The sequence below is a fragment of the Chiloscyllium punctatum genome, chromosome 24 (genome assembly GCF_047496795.1).
Source record: "Chiloscyllium punctatum isolate Juve2018m chromosome 24, sChiPun1.3, whole genome shotgun sequence".
NCBI classification, from domain to species: Eukaryota; Metazoa; Chordata; class Chondrichthyes; order Orectolobiformes; family Hemiscylliidae; genus Chiloscyllium; species Chiloscyllium punctatum.
This window is the reverse complement of record NC_092762.1, coordinates 54,213,092-54,238,859: the sequence shown is the minus strand read 5'-3', so window position 1 is coordinate 54,238,859 and position 25,768 is coordinate 54,213,092. Positions and strand designations below refer to the sequence as shown.

At 41.1% G+C, this 25,768-nt stretch overlaps 1 protein-coding gene across 6 annotated transcripts in view; it reads left to right on the top strand.

Annotated features, from left to right (window-relative positions):
* The window catches only part of LOC140494546 (signal-transducing adaptor protein 1-like), a 101,500-nt gene that overhangs the window by 35,941 nt on the left and 39,791 nt on the right, over positions 1–25,768 (top strand). For 3 of the 6 annotated variants that reach the window (XM_072593830.1, XM_072593829.1, XM_072593826.1), the window contains exons 1-4: positions 2,547–2,711; positions 19,137–19,208; positions 24,209–24,328; positions 25,153–25,209. In XM_072593830.1, the coding sequence (XP_072449931.1) occupies positions 2,622–2,711; positions 19,137–19,208; positions 24,209–24,328; positions 25,153–25,209 (339 nt within the window). In that variant the 5' untranslated portion in view covers positions 2,547–2,621. Of the gene's footprint in view, positions 1–2,546; positions 2,712–19,136; positions 19,209–24,208; positions 24,329–25,152; positions 25,210–25,768 lie in introns of those variants that run through there. The other 3 variants (XM_072593828.1, XM_072593832.1, XM_072593831.1) reach the window with 2 other exon arrangements.

The window sequence follows — 25,768 nt, the reverse complement described above, 5'->3', positions numbered from 1 at the left end:
ATATTCCAGATCATAATTGACTGCCAGTAAAAAAGATATTTCTCTCATCCTCCCCCTGGTTTATTTGCAAAGTTGTTCAAAAACTGTAAGAGAATTTTAAAGTGGTAACATGACCTTATGCAAACATGATTTTAAAGCTGTTTTGTGATCATATTCGTAATTTCTTCATTCTGAGCAGGGATCTTCTCCATTGCCACTACTTCGAAGATGAGCAAATGACTTATCTCTTGTGTCCTGGCTAATATTTATTCTCCCCATCAACATCACAAGGACAGATTCTATAGCCATTATTATCACATTGCTGGTTGTGAGAACTTGCTGTACACAAATTAGCCGCTGGGTTAAAAATCAGAAACTGTTGGAGAAACTGGAGAAAAAAACAGAATTAACATTTCAAGTCCATTGTTTTGTCTGCTTAACTATTCTTCTCTCTCTCTCTCTCTAGGCTCCATCTACACCTATCTGTTCACTGTCTCCTTGGTGCAAACAGTTCTGAAGAAGGGTCACTGGACCCAGAAACATTAACTCTGCTTTCTCTACACAGGTGCTGCCAGACATGCTGAGTTTCTCTAGCAATTTCAGCTTTTGTTTCAGATCTTCAGCATCTTCACTTCCTTGTTTGAGCTGAGTTGCTGGGTTTTGTACCTTACAAGTAGCACTACCAAGGTGGTGCGCCCAGCGCGGACCCCAGCGTAGACCTTGTGATGGCAGTGTCATAGGCAGCTTCTGCATAAATAAGGCATCCTATTGCCGACACATAGCTGCTGCGGTGGAGGAGAGTGTGGGTCCCCGGCGGGGTCTGAATCCTGTGCAGATTCATGGAGGTGGTGGCGGAGGTGAGTTTGGACCGGTGCAGTCCCGGTGGCATCCGTGGTGTCTGTATTGGTGAAGTTCATAGTGGCGAGGGCATCGGTGGAGGTGAGGTGGCACCGAAGAGTGGGTCACTCTCATTCCAGTGGCACAGCGAAGGGGATTGGTGACTGGCCACCATTCCCCTGGCAGAGCACTTAACAAGAAGATAAATACTTTTTCTTTATTTCTTCATTTTTCTTCCTTTATTTTCTATGTTTTGTTCTTTTTTCTTCTGCATTGAGATGGCGCCGGAGAGTGGCAACTTTGTACACTTTTCACTGTATTTTATAACAAAATACACGTGATAATAAATAAATCAAATCAAAATACTTAATTGACTGGAAATGCTTTGAAAGGTACAGTGGTTGTGGAAAGCTCTGTATAAATGTAAATCTTTCTTTAATTAGAGGACAGTGTACAGGATAGCAAGAGGACTACAGCATATCCCAGTCAAGACTGAAACTATGGAGATATAACGACAGTTAGTAAGTTTGCAGATGACACCAAAATTGGAGGTGTAGTGGACAGCGAAGACGGTTGCCTCAGATTACAACAGGATCTTGATCAGGTGGGCCAATGGGCTGAGAAGTGGCAGATGGAGTTTAATTCAGATAAATTTGAGGTGCTGCATTTTGGAAAAGCAAATCTTAGCAGGACTTATACACTTAATGGTAAGGTCCTAGAGAGTGTTGCTGGACAAAGAGACCTTGGAGTGCAGGTTCATAGCTCCTTGAAAGTGGAGTCGCATGTAGATAGGATAGTGAAGAAGGCATTTGGTATGCTTTCCTTTATCGGTCAGAGTATTGAGTACAGGAGTTGGGAGCTCATGTTGCGGCTGTACAGGACATTGGTTAGGCCACTGTTTGAATACTGCATGCAATTCTCATCTCCTTCCTATCGGAAAGATGTTGTGAAAGTTGAAAGGGTTCAGAAAAGATTTACAAGGATGTTGCCAGGGTTGGAGAATTTGAGCTAAAGGGAGAGGCTGAATAGACTGGGCCTCCCAGGAGCGTCGGAGGCTGAGGGGTGACCGTATAGGGGTTTACAAAATTATGACGGGCTTGGATAGGGTAAATAGGCAAAGTCATTTCCCTGGGGCCAGGGAGACCAGAACTAGAGGGCATAAGTTTAGGTTGAGAAAGGAAACATATAAAAGGGACCGATGGGGAAATGTTTTCACACAGACGTGTATGGAATGAGCTGCCAGAGGAAGTGGTGGTGGCTGGTACAAGTGCAACATTTAAGAGGCATTTGGATGGGTAAATGACTAGGAAGGGTTTGGAGGGATATGGACTGGGTGCTGGCAGGTGGGACTAGATTGGGTTGGGATATCTGGTCGGCATGGACGGGTTGGACCAAAGGCTGTACATCTCTATGACTCTATGACGCTAGCTCCTGTAAATTCCTTTTGAATTCAGGGCTTATTGGAAACATGTCATTCCTATTTAACTTCAAAAGCTACTAGGATTCGTGACATAGACTTAGCCTAAACACGCTCTGAGATAAATTCAATAGGTCATATGTCTTCATTAGGGTTGCAAAATCTTTTTGATGGGCATTAATGGTAACCAATCGCTTGGGGCGTCTGTAGTCTGTCAAATCTCCCCGGTGCAATCAATTGCAGGCAGGGGCGGGACAGAACTGTCCAACATTGCTCAGGTACAAGTCAGTGAAACATTCCAAACTCAGGATACTTCCTGCAACTGAGCATAACTAACTCAGTCTGCGGTCTCTCAGCCAGTTGGTTCGTTCGCATCAATCCAACTACAATGTCATCCCCAAGACCAACACGGCACAGAGCTTTTGTCACCCCTGGCTACTTCGAGGGTTATTTAGAGAAACTAGAATCTAAGAACAAGGTAACTAACTGTATCTCCGATCGAACCATTCTAGTAATTCATTATTGTCATAAATCATGTCCTTATTTGGAAACTGACAAATGCTTTAAGAGGTAATTGCAATATTCATTGACTTGGCTGCTTTTGGGAAAATTGTTACAATTATATTGTAGCTAATTCTTTGCTGCCCAAATGGAACATCCGGGATTATGTTTCGAGGGATGGCACATTTTGCTCACAAAATCTGCTCACACGGGCAACAAGGAGCTTTAATTATTCTGCTTGAGGTAGTTACAGTTGAGGTGCTGTTAAAGGGGGATCGGCGCCTAGCAGTCCTGATGTAGGGGAATCCACGCATGAACAGAGCCGCAGTTCATTAAACTAGAGGTCAACGTTCATGATGCGAGCTGGACTTTGCTTCACCAACAGTCCAGAATAATCAATCTCACCGAGGAAAGTCCCAACATTACCCCTTCACCACCGCAGGGAAACCCAGTAACTCTGCAGATCCTTCACTGAACCCAGGATTGCTGCCGCCACTGTTCTCCACATTCTACGTCAGGATCGTTTTTAAAGAGGAATTCTGAGAGCTGACCCAAAAACGAACATTTCAACCTGTGCCTCCTTGTGCAGTTTAAAAAAGCATTTAAGAGAAATCTTTCTTAAACTCAGACCTCAAAAGATTGCCTCTCAAATGCGTTGTTTGTAAGTTAAGAAGTTGCTTTGGATGCATCTCATAATTTAGGTCCCAAAAGACGAACTTCGTGGTTCTCTGTGGTGTTTCCAGTTTTTGAATATCTCACCCTTGATTGACATTTAGAACCGGTGCAGTTCTTAAGATTTAGTGTGACAAAATCTGTGCATCAGACAAACACATAGAATGCTGGAGAATCTCAGCAGGTCTGGCAGCTTGTCTGTTCAGAAAAAGTCATACAGAACTCGAAATGTTAACTCTCTTTTGCACTCCACAGCCAGACCTTCTGAGTTTCTCCAGCATTCTCAGTATTTGTGTTAGGTTTCCAGTATCCACAGTATTTTATTTTTATTTAAGATCATCCCCTCCTCTGGCTGATGTTTTGTTGCCTGAGTGACATTGATGAATTCCCAACAAACTTTACTCCTTACTAATTATGTATTGTTTGGATGCATTGAAGCAATCAGTGTACTCAGATTTCTGCATCATCTGGCTGAATTAACTGGTGGTGTGCCAAGGATATCTATGAGTGAAAAACAAGTTGACCTTCTGAGTGGTAAATCTCTAGAATGATCAATGCTGCTTAGCGACATCTCTAAGCAGTTAAGGTGTTCATATCAGAGCGATGTACAAGTATTGAATGTGTCCCCCGAGGGTCAGTCCTACTGGGAATGTAACCGTTTCTATTTTACAAAATTGACCTGGGCATATAAAACTTAATGCAAGGTGATCACATTTGCAGATGATGCCAAAACTAGATGTGGTGATTGGATCATGAGAGACAGTTAACCTCCAGAATTAGTTGTATGGAGATATACAGAATTAGTTGTATGGAGAATGATAGCAGATGAAATTGAAACGACATAATTGTAAAAAGTGACAGGAAAGAAAACTTGGCAACATCATTTTATTTTGTCATCTTTTTTACACAGTCTATACTTCTAATTGTTTTTATTTCCACCTTATACATTCAGGAATGTTTCTGACATGACATCATAATTCATTGTTGCCACAAAATTTCCAGTCACATTAACTTGTTGCTCATTCTGTTAATAGTCATGTACACACATGTTCTTATAAATTCTTTTTATCTCAAACTTCCCCTGTTCTCAGTTTTTATTTCTTGTGTATACCTCTGGTTGTTTACGTCAGACCGACTCCACAGTCTGACTCACCTGAAACCCCTGTGTATCCTTTGCCCTTCATCTTCCCCTAGTTTAATTTCCTTTCTGTGGCTGGCTTAAGTTTCTTGCAAGGTTGTTTGATTCAACTTAGTTCAAGAGCCAACATCTTTCCTGTGGCAGTCTTTTTTTTAATCCTGGAAGAACACTATATTTTGTATATTGCTATTGCTGTTCAGACACCATGCTGCTGAGCCGCCAGTTCAATGCTGGATTAAAAAAGAAGCAAAGATGACAGGAAACTATGAAGCTACCACTGTGTTTGTAATACCAAATATTTCCCAGGCATTGACCAACATTGCCAAGGGTAATTAAATTTCAGAAGCCAATAAAGACCTCAAAGAAAAAAGAAGTAGACAATTTTCATTGTCTCGAGTATTAATAAGTTACTTGAAGGCAGCATTTCTGTCTCCTTTTATCATTTTGCTGATGAATAGGAGGAAATTGAGAGGCAGTGAATGACTGGGTCAAATTTATCAGGATAGGACAATCTTCCACTTATCATAGGATCGCCACAAAGTTAAAAATCACACAGCACCAGGTTATAGTCCAACAGGTTTAATTGGAAGCACTAGTATTAGGAGCAGCACTCCTTCATCTGGTGGCAACCCATGCAGACACAGGAGAATGTGCAAACTCCCCACAGACAGTCACCTCATGCTGGAATTGAACCCGGGTCCCTGGTGCTGTGAGACAGCAGTGCTAGCGACTGTACCACCTGGTGGGTATTATTGGAAAGGTAACAATGATCTACCTGTACTGGAATGGCTTGTTCATAACTGGCTAGTTCTGCTGCCCAAGTCATCACAGGAACAGGGCATCACTGCAGGAATTCTTCAGGAGCATTCTCAGGCTAACCATATTAATCATATTCAACTACTTCATCCTTCCATCATAAAAGTGAAGCTGTTTACTAATGATTCCACAGTGATCAGTTTCATTCACTATTTCCCTGTTAATAAAGCATTCTGTGTCAACCTACAACCTGGAAAACATTCAGATAAGGGCTGATAATCAGCAGCATGTTGTAACTCTAACACAATAACCATCTCTAAAAAGAGAAAGCCAGTCCTTCCCTCCCCCCTCAACCAACACTTGATATTGAAGTGCATTAGCCCCCATCTCCATCACCTTCCTGATTACTACTAACCAGAAAGAAAAGGAAGGAAATGTCATGGGATAGAGAAATCATAATCTATCCAATGTCAGAATAGATTTCAAAGGAAGTAATGCTTTTTCCAAGTACATGCTGTTTTTGTCCTTCATAATGGCAGAGACCATGTGGTTAGAGGTGCCTTTGAAGTAAATACGGTGTTGACATAGCAATTCCTGTAGAAAGTGATGCTCTGTAGCAATAATGTGGTGATGGTTAAGGGGTGAACCCTGAGTATAAAAGTAGTGTTACTGGGAAAGCAGACAGTTTGAGACTATACGTTGGATGTCTTGCATATTGATGTGGAGATGCCGGTATTTGACTGGGGTGGACAAAGTTAAAAATCGCACAATACCAACAGGTTTATCTGGAAGTACAAGCTTTTTTACTATAAACAAGTTTTACTATAAATGCTGTGTCTTATGATTCTGTCCCGCTAGCTACCTGGCGAAGGAGCAGTGCTCACCTGCCTAATCCAAAGATCCAGTAATGAGCTATAGCTAAATTTACCTGGATATTGCCTGGACTGGAGAATTTTGATTCTGAAGATAGATTAGACAGACTGGGATTGTCTTCCTTGGAGCAGAGGAGGCTGAGGCAGACATAACTGAGATGCATACAATTTTGAGGGGCGTAGATAGGGTAGACAGGAAGGAACGTTTCCCTTTATGGAAGGATCAGTGACCAGAAGGCAGAGATTTGAAACAAGGGCAAGAGATTTAGAACAGATATGTGGGAAAACATTTTTACCTAGTGAACAGTAGGAATCTGGAACTCACTAACTGTGACAGCAGCAGAGGCAGAAATTCTCATAACATTTTAAGAAGGATTTAGATGTGCGCTTGTAATGCCAATACAAAGAAGCATATATTAGTTAAATGCTTACTATTGGTCAGCCAGACTCATTAGGTTGAAAGGCCTTTTCCTGTGCTACAGACCTCTATGACTCTATGGTGGAATGAGCTAACTCAGCTCAGACTGTGTCTACAGCACAGTGACCCAAGGATTTGTTGTCTGCTTTTCATGCATTGACAACAGAAGTGCTTTGATGTACCTTTTGGGTTTATCTTTTGGGTTGATTCTTGTGACTTTCTGGGAATTGACCTGAACTTTGAGCGTGCCATTGAAGATGGAATGTAAGTATCAAACAAGATATTTGTGCACTGGGAAATATGAGGAAATGTTAAAGTCAAATTACATTGTCATTCCAAACTGTAAACCAGTTTGAATAACATAAAATAAAAAGAATATTGAGCTGAATGTGCACTGTTTTAGTATTAAATTTTGAACTTTTAACTCTATTCCTAGTACATAAATATAAATTTGATTTTCAAGGTACCTGTTATATATTTGTTTGACAAGACAATTGAGAGGATAAGCTTAAAATGCCTGAATTCAATCAAAAAGTTACTCTGTTATGTTTGGAAATATTCCTTTGTCTTATTCCTAGTTTAACCTTTGTTTTCCTTATTTAGTATATCTATTGATGGGATATACAGGCAGAGTTTTAGCCAAAACATTAATCTTTACAATCAAGAAGGGAGAGGTGTTCTGATCTCAACACAGTGCAATTGGACATTGCTCAATATTTTGTTGATTATTATTATAACCTGTGGAAATTTAAAAAAAATCTTTATGTAGCAAATCTCTCTTCCCTGATGTTCCCTTTCCTCAAAATGCTGTAATTGACCTTTATTCTTGGGACAAAAGGCAAATGTTTTATGTAAAGACCTAAGCACATTACTCGTTTATTTTGATAAAAAGCTGGCATTCAAAACCTTAGTTTCAGATTCTGGATCACCGGTCAAGTTCAGTCTTGGATCTGGGTAGCTGGAGGGTTTGAACACTGCAGTCAGCTGTTAGTCATGCTGACAGTTCATGTTTTTGAAATCTTTTCCTTCAATTAGATGTAGGAACTGAAAGAGAAAGTTGTAAAATATTGACAGGGAAGAACATTTGGCTTATTCTGGGTCATAATTCTAGTATTCTGCCATATCATCCAACTGTTACTGAAGTGATTCTTGACTTTTTAATACCAGTATTCAGTTTTGTCAGTTTATTTTGAGCATTTAGCACACTTTGGAAAGAAGTTTCAAATATTGATCATACATTTGTTGTTTTACTAGTGTTCCTTTGCCTTATATCTTAGAAGAAAAGAAGTTGTATTTCTATAGCACATTTCACAGCTTCAGGAGACCCTAAAGAATTTTGTTGCCAGTGAAGTGGTTTTTGATGTCAAAGTTATAATGTGGGAAACTCAGTATCCAGTGTTTGTACGGCAACACCACACAAGCAATAATACAGTAAATGACCAGATGATCTGTTTACATTTTCATTGAGAAAGAACTGTCGCCCATAAACCATGCAAAGTATGTGGATGAATCAATATGAAAAAAAATTTAATCTGTTTCCTGTCTTGCTGTATGATCTGAGAGATTTTGATACTGACAGCAGATCATACAGCAGACAACAAAACTGGCAGTAGAAATATAAAATCCATCCAAAAACTTATTTAAGAGATAGAATAGAAGTTTATAGCAAATAGTTTATCAAACCACGCACTGAAGTAAAAAATATAATGCTGCAGACACTGGAAATCTGAAATTAAAAAAATACACAGAGTATTGGACACACTCACGTAGCTCAGCAAAACCCATGGAATAAAGGAAAACAAAAATTGCCGTTTGAGATCATGTAACCCCTTTGCCCAAAATGGCAGAGGGTTAAAAGACCTGAACCATGAACCTTTCTCCTTTCTCTACAGATGCTGTCTGATCTGCTGGGTGGTACCAGCATTCTCCGTCATTGAGTTACATTATGAAATATGATCTCTATTTTGGCCCTGCGAGGCATTCTGTTTGTCATTGTGTGATCAAATAGACATACAGTCTACATGCAGATTGTTGTGATGTTAGAATGACAGACCCTATGCAAGTCAGGTTTTCTTTCAATAGAAACAGAATATGCTAGAAATACTCAGCAAGTCTGACGGCAGTAACCTTTTGGATTGGACATCTTTCATCTGAACTGTTTTGTTTAACTGGAATCACTGTGTCAGGCATTTTATATGAAACTGCAGTCACAGTGACAATCTGGGGAAACTTGCAGAGAAAATGTGTTGAGGTGATTGTTCCATTTGAAAATATATCTTTCAAAAGGGGCCACTTGTCACAAAACATCTGCTTTCATTTTAACTTAAAAATGTAAGTCAGGACTTTTTTGTTTGCCAAGTGGGAGATGGTGCTGGGAAATGGAATACTTTCCATGATCAAAAATTATGTCAGTGCCAAGCATTTGCCGGTTGTCTTGCTTTGGTTAGATAGAAAATAAAGTTTCTTCCATCATAGTTTATCAAGCACTCTGGGCTAGGTACAGTATAAGATAAATGCAAAGTAAATCCTCCTGTACTGTCACCAGGCAAACAGACTGCTCCCTACTGAACCTGTCGGACGTATTATCCAGTTTCCAACCAGCCGTCCCTATGGCTTCAGAATGAGGTGGCCAGTTTTGACTAAAACAAAGGCAACATTTTTCCTTTGTTGTATATTTAATCAAGTAATTAATGATCTGTATTACATATTTAATGCAAGTCAGTGGAGAGTTGGAGCTCCCACACCTTGGTCTGGACTGCATTTTTACTCCGAGATTAAAGCCCATTTCCTCATCATTGTTTGAAACGAAGCTTGATGGGTCAAAGGTTTTGTAATATAGGTGTGGCAACATTCTCAGCAAACAATGACACAGTAGGTAGAACTTACAGAAAAGAAATAGGTCATTCAGCCTATCTAACATGTCTTGATTTATTTATGTTCCATCCATTAATTGCTAATCTGAGCCGATTTGCATCACCTTCTCTTCCTCTCTCCCCTTCTCCCTCATATACTTATCTAGTTTCCTCTTAAGTGCATCAAGAGCATTGACTATGAAGAAAGGTTAAAAAGACTCGGATTGTTTTCACTGAAAAGACAGCAGATGAGAGGAGAGCTGATAGAGGTCTGCAGAATTTTGAAAGGCATAGACAGGGTGGATAGTCAGAGGCTTTTTCTCAGGGGTGGAGTCTCAATTATGTGGGGCCACAGCTTCAAGGTGAGAGGGGCAAGTTTAAGGGAAATGTGCGAGGGATGTTTTCATGCAGAGAGTGGCAGGAGTCTGGAACGCACTGCCAGAAGAAGTGGTGCAAGCCAGCATGTTGGTGACATTTAAGAGTCATCTGGATGGTTACATCAATAGGGAGGAAGGAGAGTGATATGGACCAAATAAGGGCAGCAGGTTTGTTTTGTAGTTTAGTTAGGGCATGATGATTGGCACAGGCTTGGAGGGCCAAAGAGCCTGTTCCTGTGCTGTATGTGTCTTTTATTGTTTTTGTTCTTTGATTGCTGGTAACATCAGAAATTCCTTCTTGCAAAGTCCCTATTCTAACCACTTTCTGCATTGTTCCTGATTGGATTTATTAGTGACCATCATATATTGATTGTCTCTAGTTTTGGACTTGTCCAAAGATGTAGGCATCATCTTTGCTTCTACCGTATCCCTCTGGAAACCCCTTTTAGACAACCCCTCATCCTTGTCATTCTTTAACAAGGAGCTCCCCAGTCTATTCAATATTTCTCCATATTTCTAACTGCTCAGTTCTCATTGTTGTGCTTGCAAATCTTTCTGCACCTTCCCTAGTACCTCTGCATTCCTATAGTTAATAGTTAAATAGTTCTTTTGGACTTTTCATGTAAACAAATGAAGTTTAATTTCCATCATTAAGTAGTTCTCAGTATTGTTCTTGTAAGTCTTTCTGCACTTTCCCTGGGCCTCTACGTTCTTGTAGTTAATAGTTTAACAGTTTCTTTGGATTTTTCATGTAAATAAGTAAGATTTATTTTTTGTCATTAAATTACATAAAGAGAAACAGAGCAAATGTGTGAAAACATTCTGCTCAACTCTGATTTTAACTTGGGGACAAGATAGGTTGGTGGGAATGGAGTAGTCAGATCTCTAGAATTGGTTAATCATGAGGTCTGGATAACATTTACTTCCAAGCCTTTATTGCTTGATTTACATCAGTCAGCTGCTTTTGAACCATGTGGAGTCAGCCGTAAGTAACCGTGATAGTTTTAACTGCCAGATCGTGCTGACTGAGTTAAAGTCATTGTTTTTGGTTCTATTAAGCACAGGCGGAAACTGGTTGGGCCCTTGTCAATCTATATGGGATAGTTTCTTATAGCTTTGTGTACACTATTGCGCAAGATTGCAAAGGTCACCTAACATATCCTTGACAAAAATATTTTAGACACAACCACTATAAGTAAAATCAATGTCATCCTCCCTTAACAAATCAGTGCTGGCTTTTCTTAATTATGCCCTGTTCACCAAGGTTTAATGGGATTTCTTTTCAGTAATTGGTAAACAATAGATTGGTAAACCAGTTTATTTAGTGGGATTTTTAATTATTTTGGGCCTATTTATTTCCATTATCAGAACCATAATACAGACTGAAGTCAGAGAAGAAATGACAAATCCTGCATACAGTTTCATGCTTCTCCTAAGAGGCTGGATCAGAAGGTTAAGCAAACCATAACTTGTGGATTCCTTTCTCCCAGCTCCATATGATCCTATGTTTTAAAAGGAGCTAATTTAACCAAGCTTCCTTGAATTAACAAAGAGTGAGCTTGTTCATTATTAAAGGTGAGAAACATTAGTAATGCAGCATAAATACACACAGATTAAATATAAGGTCAGTCCAGCAACATAAAAGTAAAAGCAAAAGATATGCAGGTCAGGCTGAATTGTTCACGAAGAGTGGATAGTTAAATGATGTAGCTGTTTCTGTGGAGTTTGCCACCAACATTAATTTTGGCAGTCAGTTTCATTGTGCTTGGTTTGCAAGTTGGTTGAGATTCTGTTCTGATTTCCTTTGAATACGATTGAATTCCAGCATTCAGGGTGAGAGTGTGTGCTTTTGGTATTCAGTTTTCCATTTGCTTCACATGGCATTGAGTGGGTCTTAACCTGTAACACAGGGGTAACTAGGGGATGGTTCTTTAAGTGTGTTCTTCGCATCCAAGCTAGTACACATGAGAGCAATCAGTCCCACTAAGACACTCCAATCAGATGAAACTGGTTTTCCAACTGCTGTCCTTGTGTACTCTTCAAATGGAAAAACACAAAATGTCTTTTGATGTGGTGGACATCAATTTCTGCAAGGTAATTGATATGGTGCCACACAACCAACATATGAGCAAAGTTTCAATTTGTAGAATAAAAAGGGATACAAATTTGAAAGGAAGGTTGGATCTGGGATAAAGTGGGTGGAGGGGAAATGAGGAAACTGGTGAAATCCACATTGATCCCATGTGGTTAGGGCCAGCATTCCATTGTCATTTCTGATTGCCTGTTGAAACTCTATGCTAGCTTTCAGCGTTTTGTGCCCTGAAGTCCCAAAGCGCTTTTGTGTTGTAACTTTCTGCACTTTCTCTCCATTTAAATAATATTCTGTTTTTCTGTTCTGTTTCAAAATGAACAACTTCAGGTTTTCCCACATTACATTATTTTTTCCAACTGTTTTTCCATTTTTTTAACCTATCAGTATCTCCATGAAAAATACTTGTATCCCTCTCTCAACCTGTCTTTCCACCTATTTTGTGTTGTCTACAAATTTGTCTACATTACATTCTTTTCCTTCCTCCAAGTTATCAACATATATTGTGTGTGGTCCCTGTGGAACTCCATTGGTTATGTATTGCCAACCTGAAAAAGAGCCCTTTAACCCCTCTTACTGTTTCTGTTAAAGTATCTATTTGAGACTGCTCAGCAAATCCCTGATGGACTCAACCTGTAAGCTTCTCTTGGTTTGTCCCACAGATTGTACTCTGTGGTAGTCTGGAATATAAAAATCTTACAGATAGTGTAGTTTAAGTTATTACCTTTATTTACCAAAGGCATCAATGTTATACTAGAACATAGATACCAACAAACCAGGCTTGAGCTAAGGTTCTAAAACCTTTAGCAGATTAGCAGCGCCAGCTCTTATCCCGAAGAGCTCTCTCAGGCTACTCGCCTTATTGCTGCAAACAAGCTGTTTTTATACAGAGTTTGGTTTTAAAATGACAAAAACACCACATGTCCTAAATCAGATAAGCAGCAACAAAATGGCAAAAGTTTGCAGAGGAAGAGAAACCCTTGGCAGGTCTGAGTACGCTTGACTGGTTAAGCTACATGCACATCATCATTCTGAATTGTGAGGATTTCATGGGCCAGTTAGTGCAATGAGTGAATGAATGGCAAATGACGTTCAATGCAAAGAAATGGAAGGGGATTCATTTTGATAGAAAAAAACATGGAGAGACAACACAAAATAAAGAATGTAAACCTTAGTGAGTTGTGGGAGCAGAAGGCCCTGGATGTATATTTCATTGATGGTGGCAGGACAAGTTGAGAGCAGTGAATAAAGCATGGTGGCTTAGTGGTTAGCACTGCTGCCTCACAACGCCAGAGATCCGGGTTGAATTCCAGCCTTGAGCGACTGTCTGTGTGGAGTTTGCACAGTCTGCGTGGGTTTCCTCCCAGTTCACAGATGTTCAGGTTAGGTGAATTTCCTGTGTTCAGAGATGTATAGGCAAGATGCATTAGTCAGGAGGAAATATAGAGTAGGGGAATGGGTCTGGGAGAGTTACTTTTTGGAGGGTCGGTGTGGACTTGTTGGGCCGAAGGACCTGTTTCCACACTGTAGGGATTCTAATTCTAATATGGTATCCTAGGCTTTATTAAAAGGGGCATAGAGTACAAGAGCAAGGACATTATGTTGAACTTGTGTAAGACACAAGTTTAGCCTCAGCTTGAGCATTGTGTTCAGGCATTACAATATGAAAAATGTGAAGGCATCAGAGAGATTAGAAAATACGTTTACTACAATGATTCCAAGGATAAGGAATTTCAGTTACAAAGATAGATTGGAGAAATTGGAAAAGTTTTTCTTGGAGAAGAATAGACTGGGAGGAGAGTTGGTAGAGGTATTCAGAATCATGGTGGGGCTGGATGGATTTTGAATGGTGAGACTGTTTGTTTCTCTTTGAGAAAGAATCTAAATTTAAACTAATTGGCAAAGGAAGCAAATAGACATGAGTAAGCTTTTTCATACATCAAGTGGTTTAGGTCTGGAATCTCTGCTGGAGAGTGTGGGGGATGCAGATTTAGTTGAAGTCTTTGAGAGGCAATTAAACCATTAACTGAAAAGGAATAATGTGCAGGGCTAACTCTAGAAGGCAGGAGAATAACACTGTGCATTGCTAATTCAGAGAACTGCCATAGATGTGATGTGAAGAATGGCTTCCTTCTGGGTGTCTGTACAATTTTTTTGAGTCTGTGAACTTATGAGCCAAAAAATGTTAATACAAAGTTTATTGCTAAAACATGAAGGAGAGTATAATTACATCAGAAAAAAATGCTCAAGCTCTATGCCATCTCATTTGGGCCAGTTTTAAATGTAACTCGTAAACTATACTTGGGTAGGCATTATTAGATACACTTTCAGTGCATATCCTACATTGTTTTTAGTTCAATGGTTGAAGCTCTTGTTTCCACATTCTGGAGTATTGTCCTATAATTGGTCTGTCTTGCTACTATGAAAAGTTGCTTAAGACAAGTTCATTCATACCACTGCCTGTCATCTAAACTGTGAAGTTCCCTTGGATGATTGAACATAAAGGGACTTGCGTATTTAATCATTTATTTTTGATATCTCATCTAGCTCTGATCACAGGAGACAGAGCAGCTAAGATCCTGTCTATCAGCTGTGTAAACCACTGACCCTGAAATTCTTGCTACCAAAACAATAAGATGTAAAGGTTCACCTGGGGAGGATGATAGTGGCTTCAGGGCTGGGTTTCTGAGGCTCGTTTCCATAGTGGCAATAATTTATTTCATCCGTCATTCGTAAGAGGATCCAGTTACAGGAGTGAGGGGGGAAGACGTAGCTTAAAAATCATAGTTAGTGTCAAAATTTCTTGGCAATCAGCTGAGGAACTTTGTCCGAAGCCACCAGTAAACCTCCAGATATACATGTCACTCCTATTCATTGTCACTCGAGTTTTTGACGGCATTGCTCTGAGTAGAACAAAGAACAAAGGAAATTACAGCACAGGAACAGGCCCTTCGGCCCTCCAAGCCTGCATCGATCCAGATCCTCTATCTAAATCTATTGCTTATTTTCTAAGGATCTGTGTCCCTCTGCTCCCTGCCCATTCATATAAGGTCTAAATACATCTTAAATGACGTCATTGTGCCCCCCTCTACCATCTCTGCTGTCAACGGGTTCCAGGCACCCACCACCCTCTGCATAAAGAACTTTCCACGCATATCTCCCCCAAATATTTCCCCTCTCACTTTGAACTCATGTTCCTTAGTAAATGAGTCCCCCACTCTGGGAAAAAGCTTTTTGCTATCGACCCTGTCTATACCTCTCATGATTTTGTAGACCTCAATTAGGTCCCTCCTCAACCTTCATCTTTCTAATGAAAATAATCCTAATCTACTCAACCTTTCCTCAGAGCTAGCACCCTCCATACTAGGCAACATCCTGGTGATCCTTCTGTGCACTCTCTCCAAAGTGTACACGTCCTTTTGGTGATGTGACAACCAGAACAATGTGCAGTAATCCAAATGTGGCCGAACCAAAATCCTATACAACTTTAACACGACCTGCCAAATCTTGTACTCAGTACCCTGTCCGATGAAGGAAAGCATGCTGTATGCCTTCTTGACCACTCTATCGAGTTGCGTTGCCACCTTAGGGTAGAGTGGACCTGAACACTCAGATCTTTCTGTACATCAATTTTCCCCAGGGCTTTTTCATTCACCGTATAGCTCACTCTAGAATTGGATCTTCCAAAATATATCACCTCACATTTACCTGGATTGAGCTCCATCTGATCCACCCAACTCTCCAATCTATCTATATTCTGCTGTATTCTCTGACTGTCCCCTTCACTGTCTGATACTCCACCAATCTTAGTGACATCTGCAAACTTGCAAATCAGACCACCTATACCTTCCTCCAGATCATTTATATATATCACAAACAACAGTGGTCCCAGCATGGATCCCTGTGGAACACCACTGGTTACGGTTGTCCATTTTGAGAAACTCATGTTCACTACAACTCTCTGTCTCCTGCTGCCCAGCCAGTTCTCTATCCGTCTAGTTAGTACAGCCTGGACCCCGTGCGACTTCCATTTCTCCATCAGCCTGCCATGGGGAACCTTATCAAATGCCTTACTGAAATCTATGTATATAATATCAGCAGCCCTTCCCTCATCAATCAATTTTGTCACTTCCTCAAAGAATTCTATTAAGTTGGTAAGGCTTTACCATCCCTGCACAAAACTATGTTGCCTATCACTGATAATCTCATTTTCTTTCAAATGTAAATAGATCATATCCCTCAGTATCTTCTCCAGCAGCTTCGCTACCACTGATGCAGGCTCACTGGTCTATAATTACCTGGATTATTTCTGCTACTCTTCTTAAACAAGGGGACTACATTAGCTGGGAGGAACTCATTTCATTTTTTTAAGAACTATATCATGGGTGCCTATATGCACCACAACAGCTGGCTGTTCATCCTCCCCCTTCAGAATGTCCTGCAGCCATTCTGAGACATTCCTGACCCATGTACCTGGGAGCTGCTGCCCAAATATATTAGTTCACTCACCTTCCCAAAGTGCAATTTGACTCTTCCCACGCAGCTTCGCTGCCAAAATGAAAGGGAACTTTACCTTGCCGGCAGCTCCCTCATCCTCACTCTCACCATTGTTGCTGAAAATGGAGCAGTAACGGGGCTTGGTTTAGCTCAGTTTACTGGCTGGCTGCTTTGTAACAAAGTGGCATATGGGGTAGGTTTAATTCGCACACAGCCTGGGGCTATCATGTGCTGTTAAGGTACAGGAGGGAAAGACCACTGTTTGAACTCCCTCTGCTAAAGTTAAGTGGGGTCTCTTCAGTTATTGGACCTTCCTGGTGCCTCAAATAAACAGAAATATAATCTTGCATAAATAAGAAATGTCTTGGGTTTGTTTGTTGGATAGAGACAAACTCCAATGTTTGTTTTGTTCCTTCGTATCCTACAGTACAGAACTGAACTGTTTTAGTGACTGTGTGTGTAAGATATTTTTATGAATAAAATATATTGTTGAAAGTAAAAAAAGCTCCACGTTCTCAACCTCGTTTCTCATCTGAGGATTGGTTAAACCTCAGATTAAACCACACAAGTTGTCTCTCTCTAATTATGGAGTCCTATGGTCCTCTAAGCGTGCGAGAACTTTACTTTGGGGCTCAGTTGGCTGGACAGCTGGTTTGCAACACAGTGATGCCAACAGAGTGGGCTCAATTCTCACACCAGCTAAGATTACCATGTAGCAGTGTCCTTCTCAATATCTCCCCTCAGCTGATACATAATGAATCTCAGGGTAATCCACCACTAGTCAGATCTGTATGAGAGAGCAGCCCTATGGTCCTCTGTGGCTATGACGACTTTATTGTTACTGGCCTCTGCTCAAGACATTCTCATGGCACACCTTCCATTGAGCAGAAGCCGAGGTGCAAATCAGACAGTGGCAGAAATATGCATTGCATCATTGTTCTTCTTGAGCTGCTACCAGAATGTCTTTGACTTCTGAGTGCAGGTGATGATATACAGGACATCAAATTCGACATTGGCTGCAAACCAAAATTCATCTTCCTATTGTCCACTTTGTAAACTGTGCATCCAGATCCGAACCTCTCTCCTCCCTACACCCCCACCTCCACTGTCTTTCAGTGGTTACTGCTGCTTAGAAACTCTAGTAAGGAATGTAGCTGATGATCATAGACTTTGGTGGTAATTGACTGCTATTTAAGAACACAATTACATACACTTTGTAATTCATCTGGAGCTAAAATGATTTCTAACTAAATTCAAATTTGGTTAACTCATCTATGACAAGAAAATAATGATTGACTGATAAATCTAAGAGTCATTGTTTAATCTTCCTGGTTCTAGCAATCATTAATCTCTTGTTTATAGGGGTCATTTTCGGGCTGATGGATATCAACTGTTCAAAATGTTCCAGGAAAAAATGTGCTTACATTAGCTCAGATTTAGTTTTAGTATCGATCACATCTGTAATTCTAGCACCATGGGATATAATAAACCACAATAAAATTTTCTCCCTTCCTCATAGCTCGATTATTCTTGAGATGAAGTTTCCTCCTCTTCCCAATCCCTCTCCCTTTTTGAGCTAACTATGGCTCCTTACAAGAATGGATGGGATGAGAACAATATGAAGCAGCCTATGATTGCCTGACCATATCCAACTCAACATTTCTTACAGGTCTTTGAGAAGGGGATTCAAATTTACAGATTTCTCAGAGCTTATTTAAGTTTGGAATTGCTGAAATAACTAACTGGATGAGAAGACTGAACTTTGTCCTGTTTCTTGAACTATAAAATAATGAGCCCACTTTGCTACAAAGATATCAACATGTGGGACTGAATTGTACAGAGGTCCAAAATTGACCCCCTAGGCTGAGTTGGCTAATCTTCGAGGAGAAAGTGAGGACTGCAGATACTGGAGATCAGAGCTGAAAATGTGTTGTTGGAAAAGCGCAGCAGGTCAGGCAGCATCCAAGGAGCAGGAGAACCGACGTTTCGGGCATGATTCCTGAAGAAGGGCTTATGCCCAAAACGTTGATTCTCCTGCTCCTTGGATGCTGCCTGAACTGCTGCGTTTTTCCAGCAACACATTTTCAGCTCTGAGTTGGCTAATCGCAATTGGAACAGCAGTTTGAATGCCACAAGTGCCTTTTGGTGCATGTGGGTTAAGGCAAGAAACATGAAGTCAGTTGTGCATGGATATCAGGGGAGGGCTGGATTGGGTGTAGCTGGCCTGTTCTGGCCTCCATTCACTATGTTGCCATTTGGTGTACATCTTCATTTAACAGAAATGGAACTGGCACATTTGTGGTTGAATAGCCCAATGTGGCTCGCTGCCAGGTCTTGCACTGAAAAATGGCCACTCCAGGTGAGAAATGGGAGCTGTGAACCACCATCCAGGAAGAGTCAGCACCTTCAGTAGATAGAGATTGAAAATTGGATTGAAAGTTTGCTTCGGTGTTGACCCAGACAGACAGGCTTGACTGATGAAGTGGTTTTCCAGTGAAGGCAGGAGGTAGTGGATAACTATTTTCTATGGTTCCCAGCAATGGATTCAAATCAAAGTGAGAGTCCCATTCAGCCTCTATAGTAATGCCAGTGAATTAAACTACTTGTGTTTCTCACAGTAGTGGTGAGGAGGGGGTGTGGAAATTGAGCTATGAGTGTTGAACAGAAAAGCGAGAGAAAATACATTAAAGAAATACATTTCTTTGCTTAACATACAATTTTCTTTTGACAGAAATACAAGAAGTACTGGGCTGTGCTAAGAGGGAACCATCTTTATTTCCAAGTGACATGCCGGGATCCAATGGTAGGTTCCTGTGTGATTCCAATTACTTGTACCATATGTTATAAAAAACGCAATGTGAATAAACAAGCTGTTCAGTTCTTTTAAGAGTGTTGATTGGGGTCTGGGGAAGGGGACAATACTGGAGAGACTCCCTTGTACTTGCTAAAATGAGGAGTATAAAAAATGTCACCCCTAGCCATCATATAGTATAAACCATTTTTAATAAGTTATCTTTTTACTTGGATCTTAAACAGAATAGCTTCCACCATAAGTATGTAGTGAAACATGTTCAAGACTTTTAGGGTATTATTGCTAGACTATTAATCCAGAAACTTGGTGAATGTTCTGGGGACCTGGGTTCAATTCCTACCATGGCAGGTTGTGGAATTTGAATTCAATAAAAACCTGGAATTAAGAATCTAATAATGACCGTGAATCTGTTGTTAATTACTGTAAAAACCACCTGGTGTGCTTTAGGGAAGGAAATCTGCCATCCTTACCTGGTCTGGCCTACATGTGACTCCAGACCCACAGCAAAGTGGTTGACTCTTAACTGCCCTCTGGGTAATTAAGGATTAGTAATAAATGCTGTCCTAGTCAGAGCTGTCCATATTCTGTGAATAAATTAAAAAAAAAACCTATCACCTCATCCAGCCAGAAAACCTATAGTGCCATTCATCAAAATATTCAATTGTTCCAGAACCTATTTTTATAACTCTGCATTATGTTGTTAGACTACTGATACAATAGTAACCTCAAAGAAAAATTCTTAGATTCTCCAAGGTCAACATTGAGGAAAAGACTTTTAATCTGATTGGGATATTTACTCATTCTACCCAATGACAAATTGACAAAGTGCCCAGGTATGTGAGGGACTTACAGGTTGATTTATAAATAGATATTATCTTGGCTTCAGAAAAGGCTTACACCTGCTCTGCCTTCATTACGAAAATGAATGCTTCTTTTAATGGAGCTATTGTTCTGATTGACAATTTCTTCAGTAATCTTGTCACTAGTCTCTTTGACAGTTACAATTTTAAATTTAATAATGAGCACCATTTCTATCACAAAGTTGTCTTCAACTCAGTTGAATTCAGCCATTGTAATGGTATCTTGATTGGGTGTTGGGTAGTGCAGCCTGTATGTTGAAGAATACAGATGTGATGCCCCCTTTATTGAAGACTCTTTGCAACTTCTATTGTGGAATTTCTCCTGCTTATCCCGTGCAGCTTCATTTTAACCTGAAAAAGAATGGTGTCTTAGGGTCAGGTGGGATAGTCTCAAGTCAGGAGCGTCTAATTTCCTGACATCAACTGGCCTCCAATCTATCCACTTCCTGAAGCCAGGGGTTGGGTGAGCAGGGAACCCATTTCAAGGTGTTTTGGAATTTATCCGCTCTACCTGGAGTCCCTCTATCCCCTGTTTCCTATTTAGAGCCTCTCAGTCTGGTATTAGTAGTCTGGTATTAGATAGATCCTGGTTCCCAGTTGATCCTCCTCTTCCTCATGTCACCCTGCCCAATGCCTGGTATGTCTTATTGATGTGGATTTCACTGACCAGCTTATTCATCATATCTGCAAGTCAGGTTTACCTCTGGGCTGGGAACTGATTGTTAATTCATTCACTCGTCGAGGGCATCACTGGCCGTCCCAAAGGCAATTAAGAGTCAGCCACGTTGCTGTGGGTCTGGAGTCACATGAGAGGAGAACACACTGGATATGGTTAACACAAACATCCCCAACACATACAAGGCAGAACCCCAGCCCCACCTCCGCTTCTCAGACCACATCTCTGTTATGCTAATCCCAGCATACAGACAGCTCATCAGGTGTGTCAAACCAGTTCGGTAGCAGGTAAAAACCTGGCTGGCAGAACCATTTCTGCTCTTCAAGAGTGTCTTGAGCACACTGACTAGAGTGTATTTAGGGAGGCGGCAACCGATGGCGATTCCATCAACTTAGAGGAGTACATGGCTAGTGCATTGACGACATCACTGTGTCCAAGACCATCAGTTCTCGCCCCAACCAGAAGCCATGGGTGACCACAAAGGTGTGCGTGCTGCTGAAGATCCATGTTTCCACCATCAGAGCAGATGACAACGTGTCCATAACAACAGCGAGGGCCAACCTGACCCGGGCCATCAAAGAGGCAAAGTGTGCACATGCACAGAGAATACACGGCCATCTTCAGGATAGCAGAGCATGTGGAAGAGCATTCAGGCCATCACCAACCACAGAACATCATCACCTGCTTGTGCTGGTGACGCCTTCCTCCCAGCTGAGTTGAACAACTTCTATGCACGGTTTGAGGCACAAAATGACGTGGCAGTGAGAAAGTCCACCACCACACCTCCTCACCCCCAGCCATGACCAGATGCTGTGTTTTTTGATGTGAGGAAAACCTATGTAAGGCTGCTGGACCAGATAACATCTCTGGCAGAGTGCTCAGAGAATGCTCTGATGTACTGGCAGATGTCCTCATGGCCATCTTTAACATTTCCCTGAGCTGCGCCATAGTTCCAATATTCTTCAAGGTGGCTACCATCATCCTGGTGCCAAAGAAGTTTTCATTGTCCTGTCTCAATGACTACCACCCTGCCGCACTTACACCCATCATCATGAAGTGCTTCGAGAGGCTCGTGATGTGGCATATTAAGACTCTGCTGCCCCCTCACTGGACACCCTGTAGTTTGCGTAGCGACCCAACCGCTCAACAGATGAAGCTATTTCTAGCACCCTCAATCTGGAGAAGTCCTCCCCCACCTGGAGAAGTAGGACGCCTGCGTCAGATTACTGTTCATAGACTTCAGTTCAGCATTTAACACTATCATTCCTCAGCACCTAATTGGAAAGCTGAGTCTGCTGGCCCTTAGTATCTCTCTTTGTAACTGGATCCTGAACATCCTGACTGGGAGACCTCAGTCAGTCCGGATTGGAAACAGTATCTCCAACACCATCAAATTGAGCACGGGGGCTCCCCAGGACTGTGTGCTTAGTCTACTGCTGTTCACCCTGCTGTGCAGCGATGCACAGGTTGAATCACATCGTCAGAATCATTGGCGATCTTTAAGCGGCAATTGGATAGGTACATGGATGGGTGCTTAAGCTAGGACAAAGGTTTGGCACAACATCGTGGGCCGAAGGGCCTGTTCTGTGCTGTATTGTTCTATGTTCTATGTTCTATCAAGTTTGCTGATGCTATGACTGTAGTGGGTCTCATCAGCACAAACGATGAGTCAGCATTTAAGAGATGAGGTGCTGTGGTTAACGGACTGGTGTAGAGCCAACAACCTGTTTCTGAATGTGGACAAGACGAAAGAGATGATTGTTGACTTCAGGAGGGCACAGAGTGACCACTCTTCTGTGGACATCGATGGCTCCCCCATGGAGATTGTGAAGAGCACCAAATTTCTTGGCATACACCTGATGGAGAATCCCACCTGAACCCTCAACACCAACTCCATAGCCAAGAAAGTCCAATAGCAACTCTACTTTCTGCACAAGCTGAGGAAAGCCCACCTTCCACCCCCATCCTCACCACATTCTACATTGGGTTCACTGAGTGTACCCTGAGCTGCTGTAGCACTGCCTGGTTCGGGATTTGCACCGTCTCAGATTGTAAGACCCTACAACAGATAGTGAGGACAGCTGAGAGGATCATCGGGGTCTCTCGTCTCTCCATTACAGACATTTACACTACATGCTGCATCCAAAAGGCTAAGACCATTGTGGAAGACCCCACACACCCCTCACTACACTCTTCCCCCTCCTGCCATCTGGCAGAAGATACCAGAGCATTCGGTTTCTCACGGCCAGATTGTGCAACTGTTTCTTCCCCCAAGCCATCAGTATGATCAGACTCTTTCCTATCTGAAAGTCTTCGCATGACTTTGAATTGCTGTTAGAAAAATGTCGATTATTTATCATTCTTCTATTACACTAAAACTTACGGGTTTGCACATCTTATGCACTTTGTGCCGTGTACGAGTGTGTAGTCTGTGCTGTCCATGTAGCACCCTCGGTCCTGGAGGAACACTGTCTCGTTTTTACTGTATCAGGTGTATGTGGTAGAAATGACAAATAAAAATTTACTCTCTCTCCAAACCAGTTAAAAATGGCAGTTTCCTTCCCTAAAGCACAATAGTGAACTAAATGGGTTTTCCCCGACAATCGGCAATGGTTTCATGGTCATCATTAGAATCTAAATTCCAGATTTTTATTAAATTCAAATTTCACTATCTGCTCTGGTGTTTGAATTTGTCCCAAGTCCTCAGAACATTACCTGGATCTCTGGATTAACAGTCCAGGGATAATACCACTCAGCCATCGCCTCCATGGTTTTTGGTAATATATTCTGCAGTAAGGTTACAAGGTGTGTGAAAAAGTTCTGAATGGTAGGTCCCCTTCACTTTCTGATTTTCATGCTTCCTGTGGTTCAGGTCTGTAAAAAGTCTGTCTAGCAGTGGTATCTTGTTCTGCAAATCCATAAATTGAAGTCTATAGCTCACTTCTTTACACTCCTGGATTTCCCACATGAATTGCAGTTCAACCGTGAGACTCTGTTCTCTGTCTTTCAACTTTCCTTGTCATCCAGTTACTTTTAATAGACCCAGTGGTTGGTATAAATATCTCCAGTCCTACTGTGGTCACAGTCTCTGTGGCTGGTGTGTGAGCAGGTAGGAAATTTAATTTGCTGTTGGACAGTCTTGGGAGCTGTAGATTCCATTAAAGCTGGAGAAAGTGGGTACAGGTTAGTGATTGGTAAACCATGTCAATGGTTTGTCTGAGGCCTGCACACTGAACCTGCTTCCATTCAACAGCATATAATGATGACCAATGTCACCCATTTATGTGGCTTCTCTGAGTTGATTGCCCCTAGAGGAGCCTGAGAGAATTGAAAGCTCCTGTGAATGCAAAAGCACCACTTCATTTATACTGTAACATTGCTACACATAGTCAATGCACCATAACATTTGAGCACTTCATAATCTCTGAGAAACACTTTTCAATTTTTTTTTTCAGTATATTGAGAAAATCAATCTTGATGACTTTGTAGCTGTAGTGAGTGAGGACAACCATGACATGGATCTGCAAGCAACCAACTTAACACTGAAGCTGAAGCAAGGAGATGTTAAATTAAAGGTAGCACTTTGATTTTGATCTTGAATTCCACTGTTCTGTCCCTGGGCATTTATATCCCCAGCAAACGTTTCTTATCTCATGCAATGATCCTGCTATGTGCCTTACTCAGAAAGATGTCAGTACTTCACCCACAGTATATGTGTCAACACTAGAGACATTCCTGAAGTGTGTATCATTCACTAGGGGCACTGTCTCAGACCAGAAACATAAATATGTCTTAAAGCAGAACACTGCCTGCCAATTAGTCAATAGGGAAAAGCCAAAAAGCATTAACGTCGTATTTTCTAGCCTCCTTACCCTCCCTTTCTTTTTCTGCACTTTTGGACGAGATCTGAAACTCAGGTGTCATTTGTTTGTTGAGTGGGTGTTCAGATTCTCGTTTAGAAGGAGTATTGAGTTCCTCTGCTGTCATTGACCTTAACAAATAAAAAGCAGGTTGACTGTTCATTTGTCTTAATGCTCATTTGGGACATGTTGCTTTGTGTAAAATGGTTGCTATGTTCATGTGAAGTACTGTGAAAATGAATCATTTTGATTTTGACACTTCTGAGCAATGCAAGGCATTCAGTTTCCTTCTTCCTTTTATTTTGTTCTTCCATCAGCATTGTGTGCATCTAGACATGGATAAAATTACCGTGCAGTGTGAATAGAAGCAATCTCAAATTCTTGTAGTGAACTCTTTCAATTAAAGCTACAAATCCTCCAGTTGTCTTTTGAGGATCTTTAACTGGTGTCCATGACTTTTTATCTAGATGATGAAATACAAAAACAAACCTCAACTCCAACAACTTTTTATAATTGCGTCTTTTCTCATTCCTCTGTAGACAGATAGCCTGGAGAGCCGAGAGCAGTGGAAAGGCTTTATTCACACGGTTGCAAAGGTAATCCAGTTCTTATTCAGATTTCACTGTCTGCATTAGTTATAGCCTGGATGACTGGTGGAATAAACATGGTCTGAACATTCAGAATCAGTGCAATGCAGTAACTTGAGACCAAACAGAAACTGAATAGTGAGCTTTGTATAGTGACTTAAAGGGACCATTTGTCTGTCGCCTAAAACCATTCAACTTTTTGACTAGTCTGTTTCAGGAACCTTTGTGAGCAGTGAATGCTGAGTAGCTAGGTAGAATTCATATTAAAGAAGTTTAAATGGACTGGTTTGTCCACAAGAGGGAGCTCTCCCTCTCCTTCTTTTATGTACATTTTGTGCTCAAGGTAGGGATGTCAACTTTCAAAAGGGCACTCTGCTTTCAAAAATGATCAATTTACTGACATCCAGTTAACCTCAGCAATTCACAAGTAATCATAACTATAGAAATTCCTAAGGGATGCTTGAGTGGTGACCTTTAAGGGTCAGCCAGTTAAAAAGTAAGTGATGCAAATAGTGTTCTACTTTCTAGAATACCCATGAGCAATGTCAAAGGAAAGTGGTGCTACAAA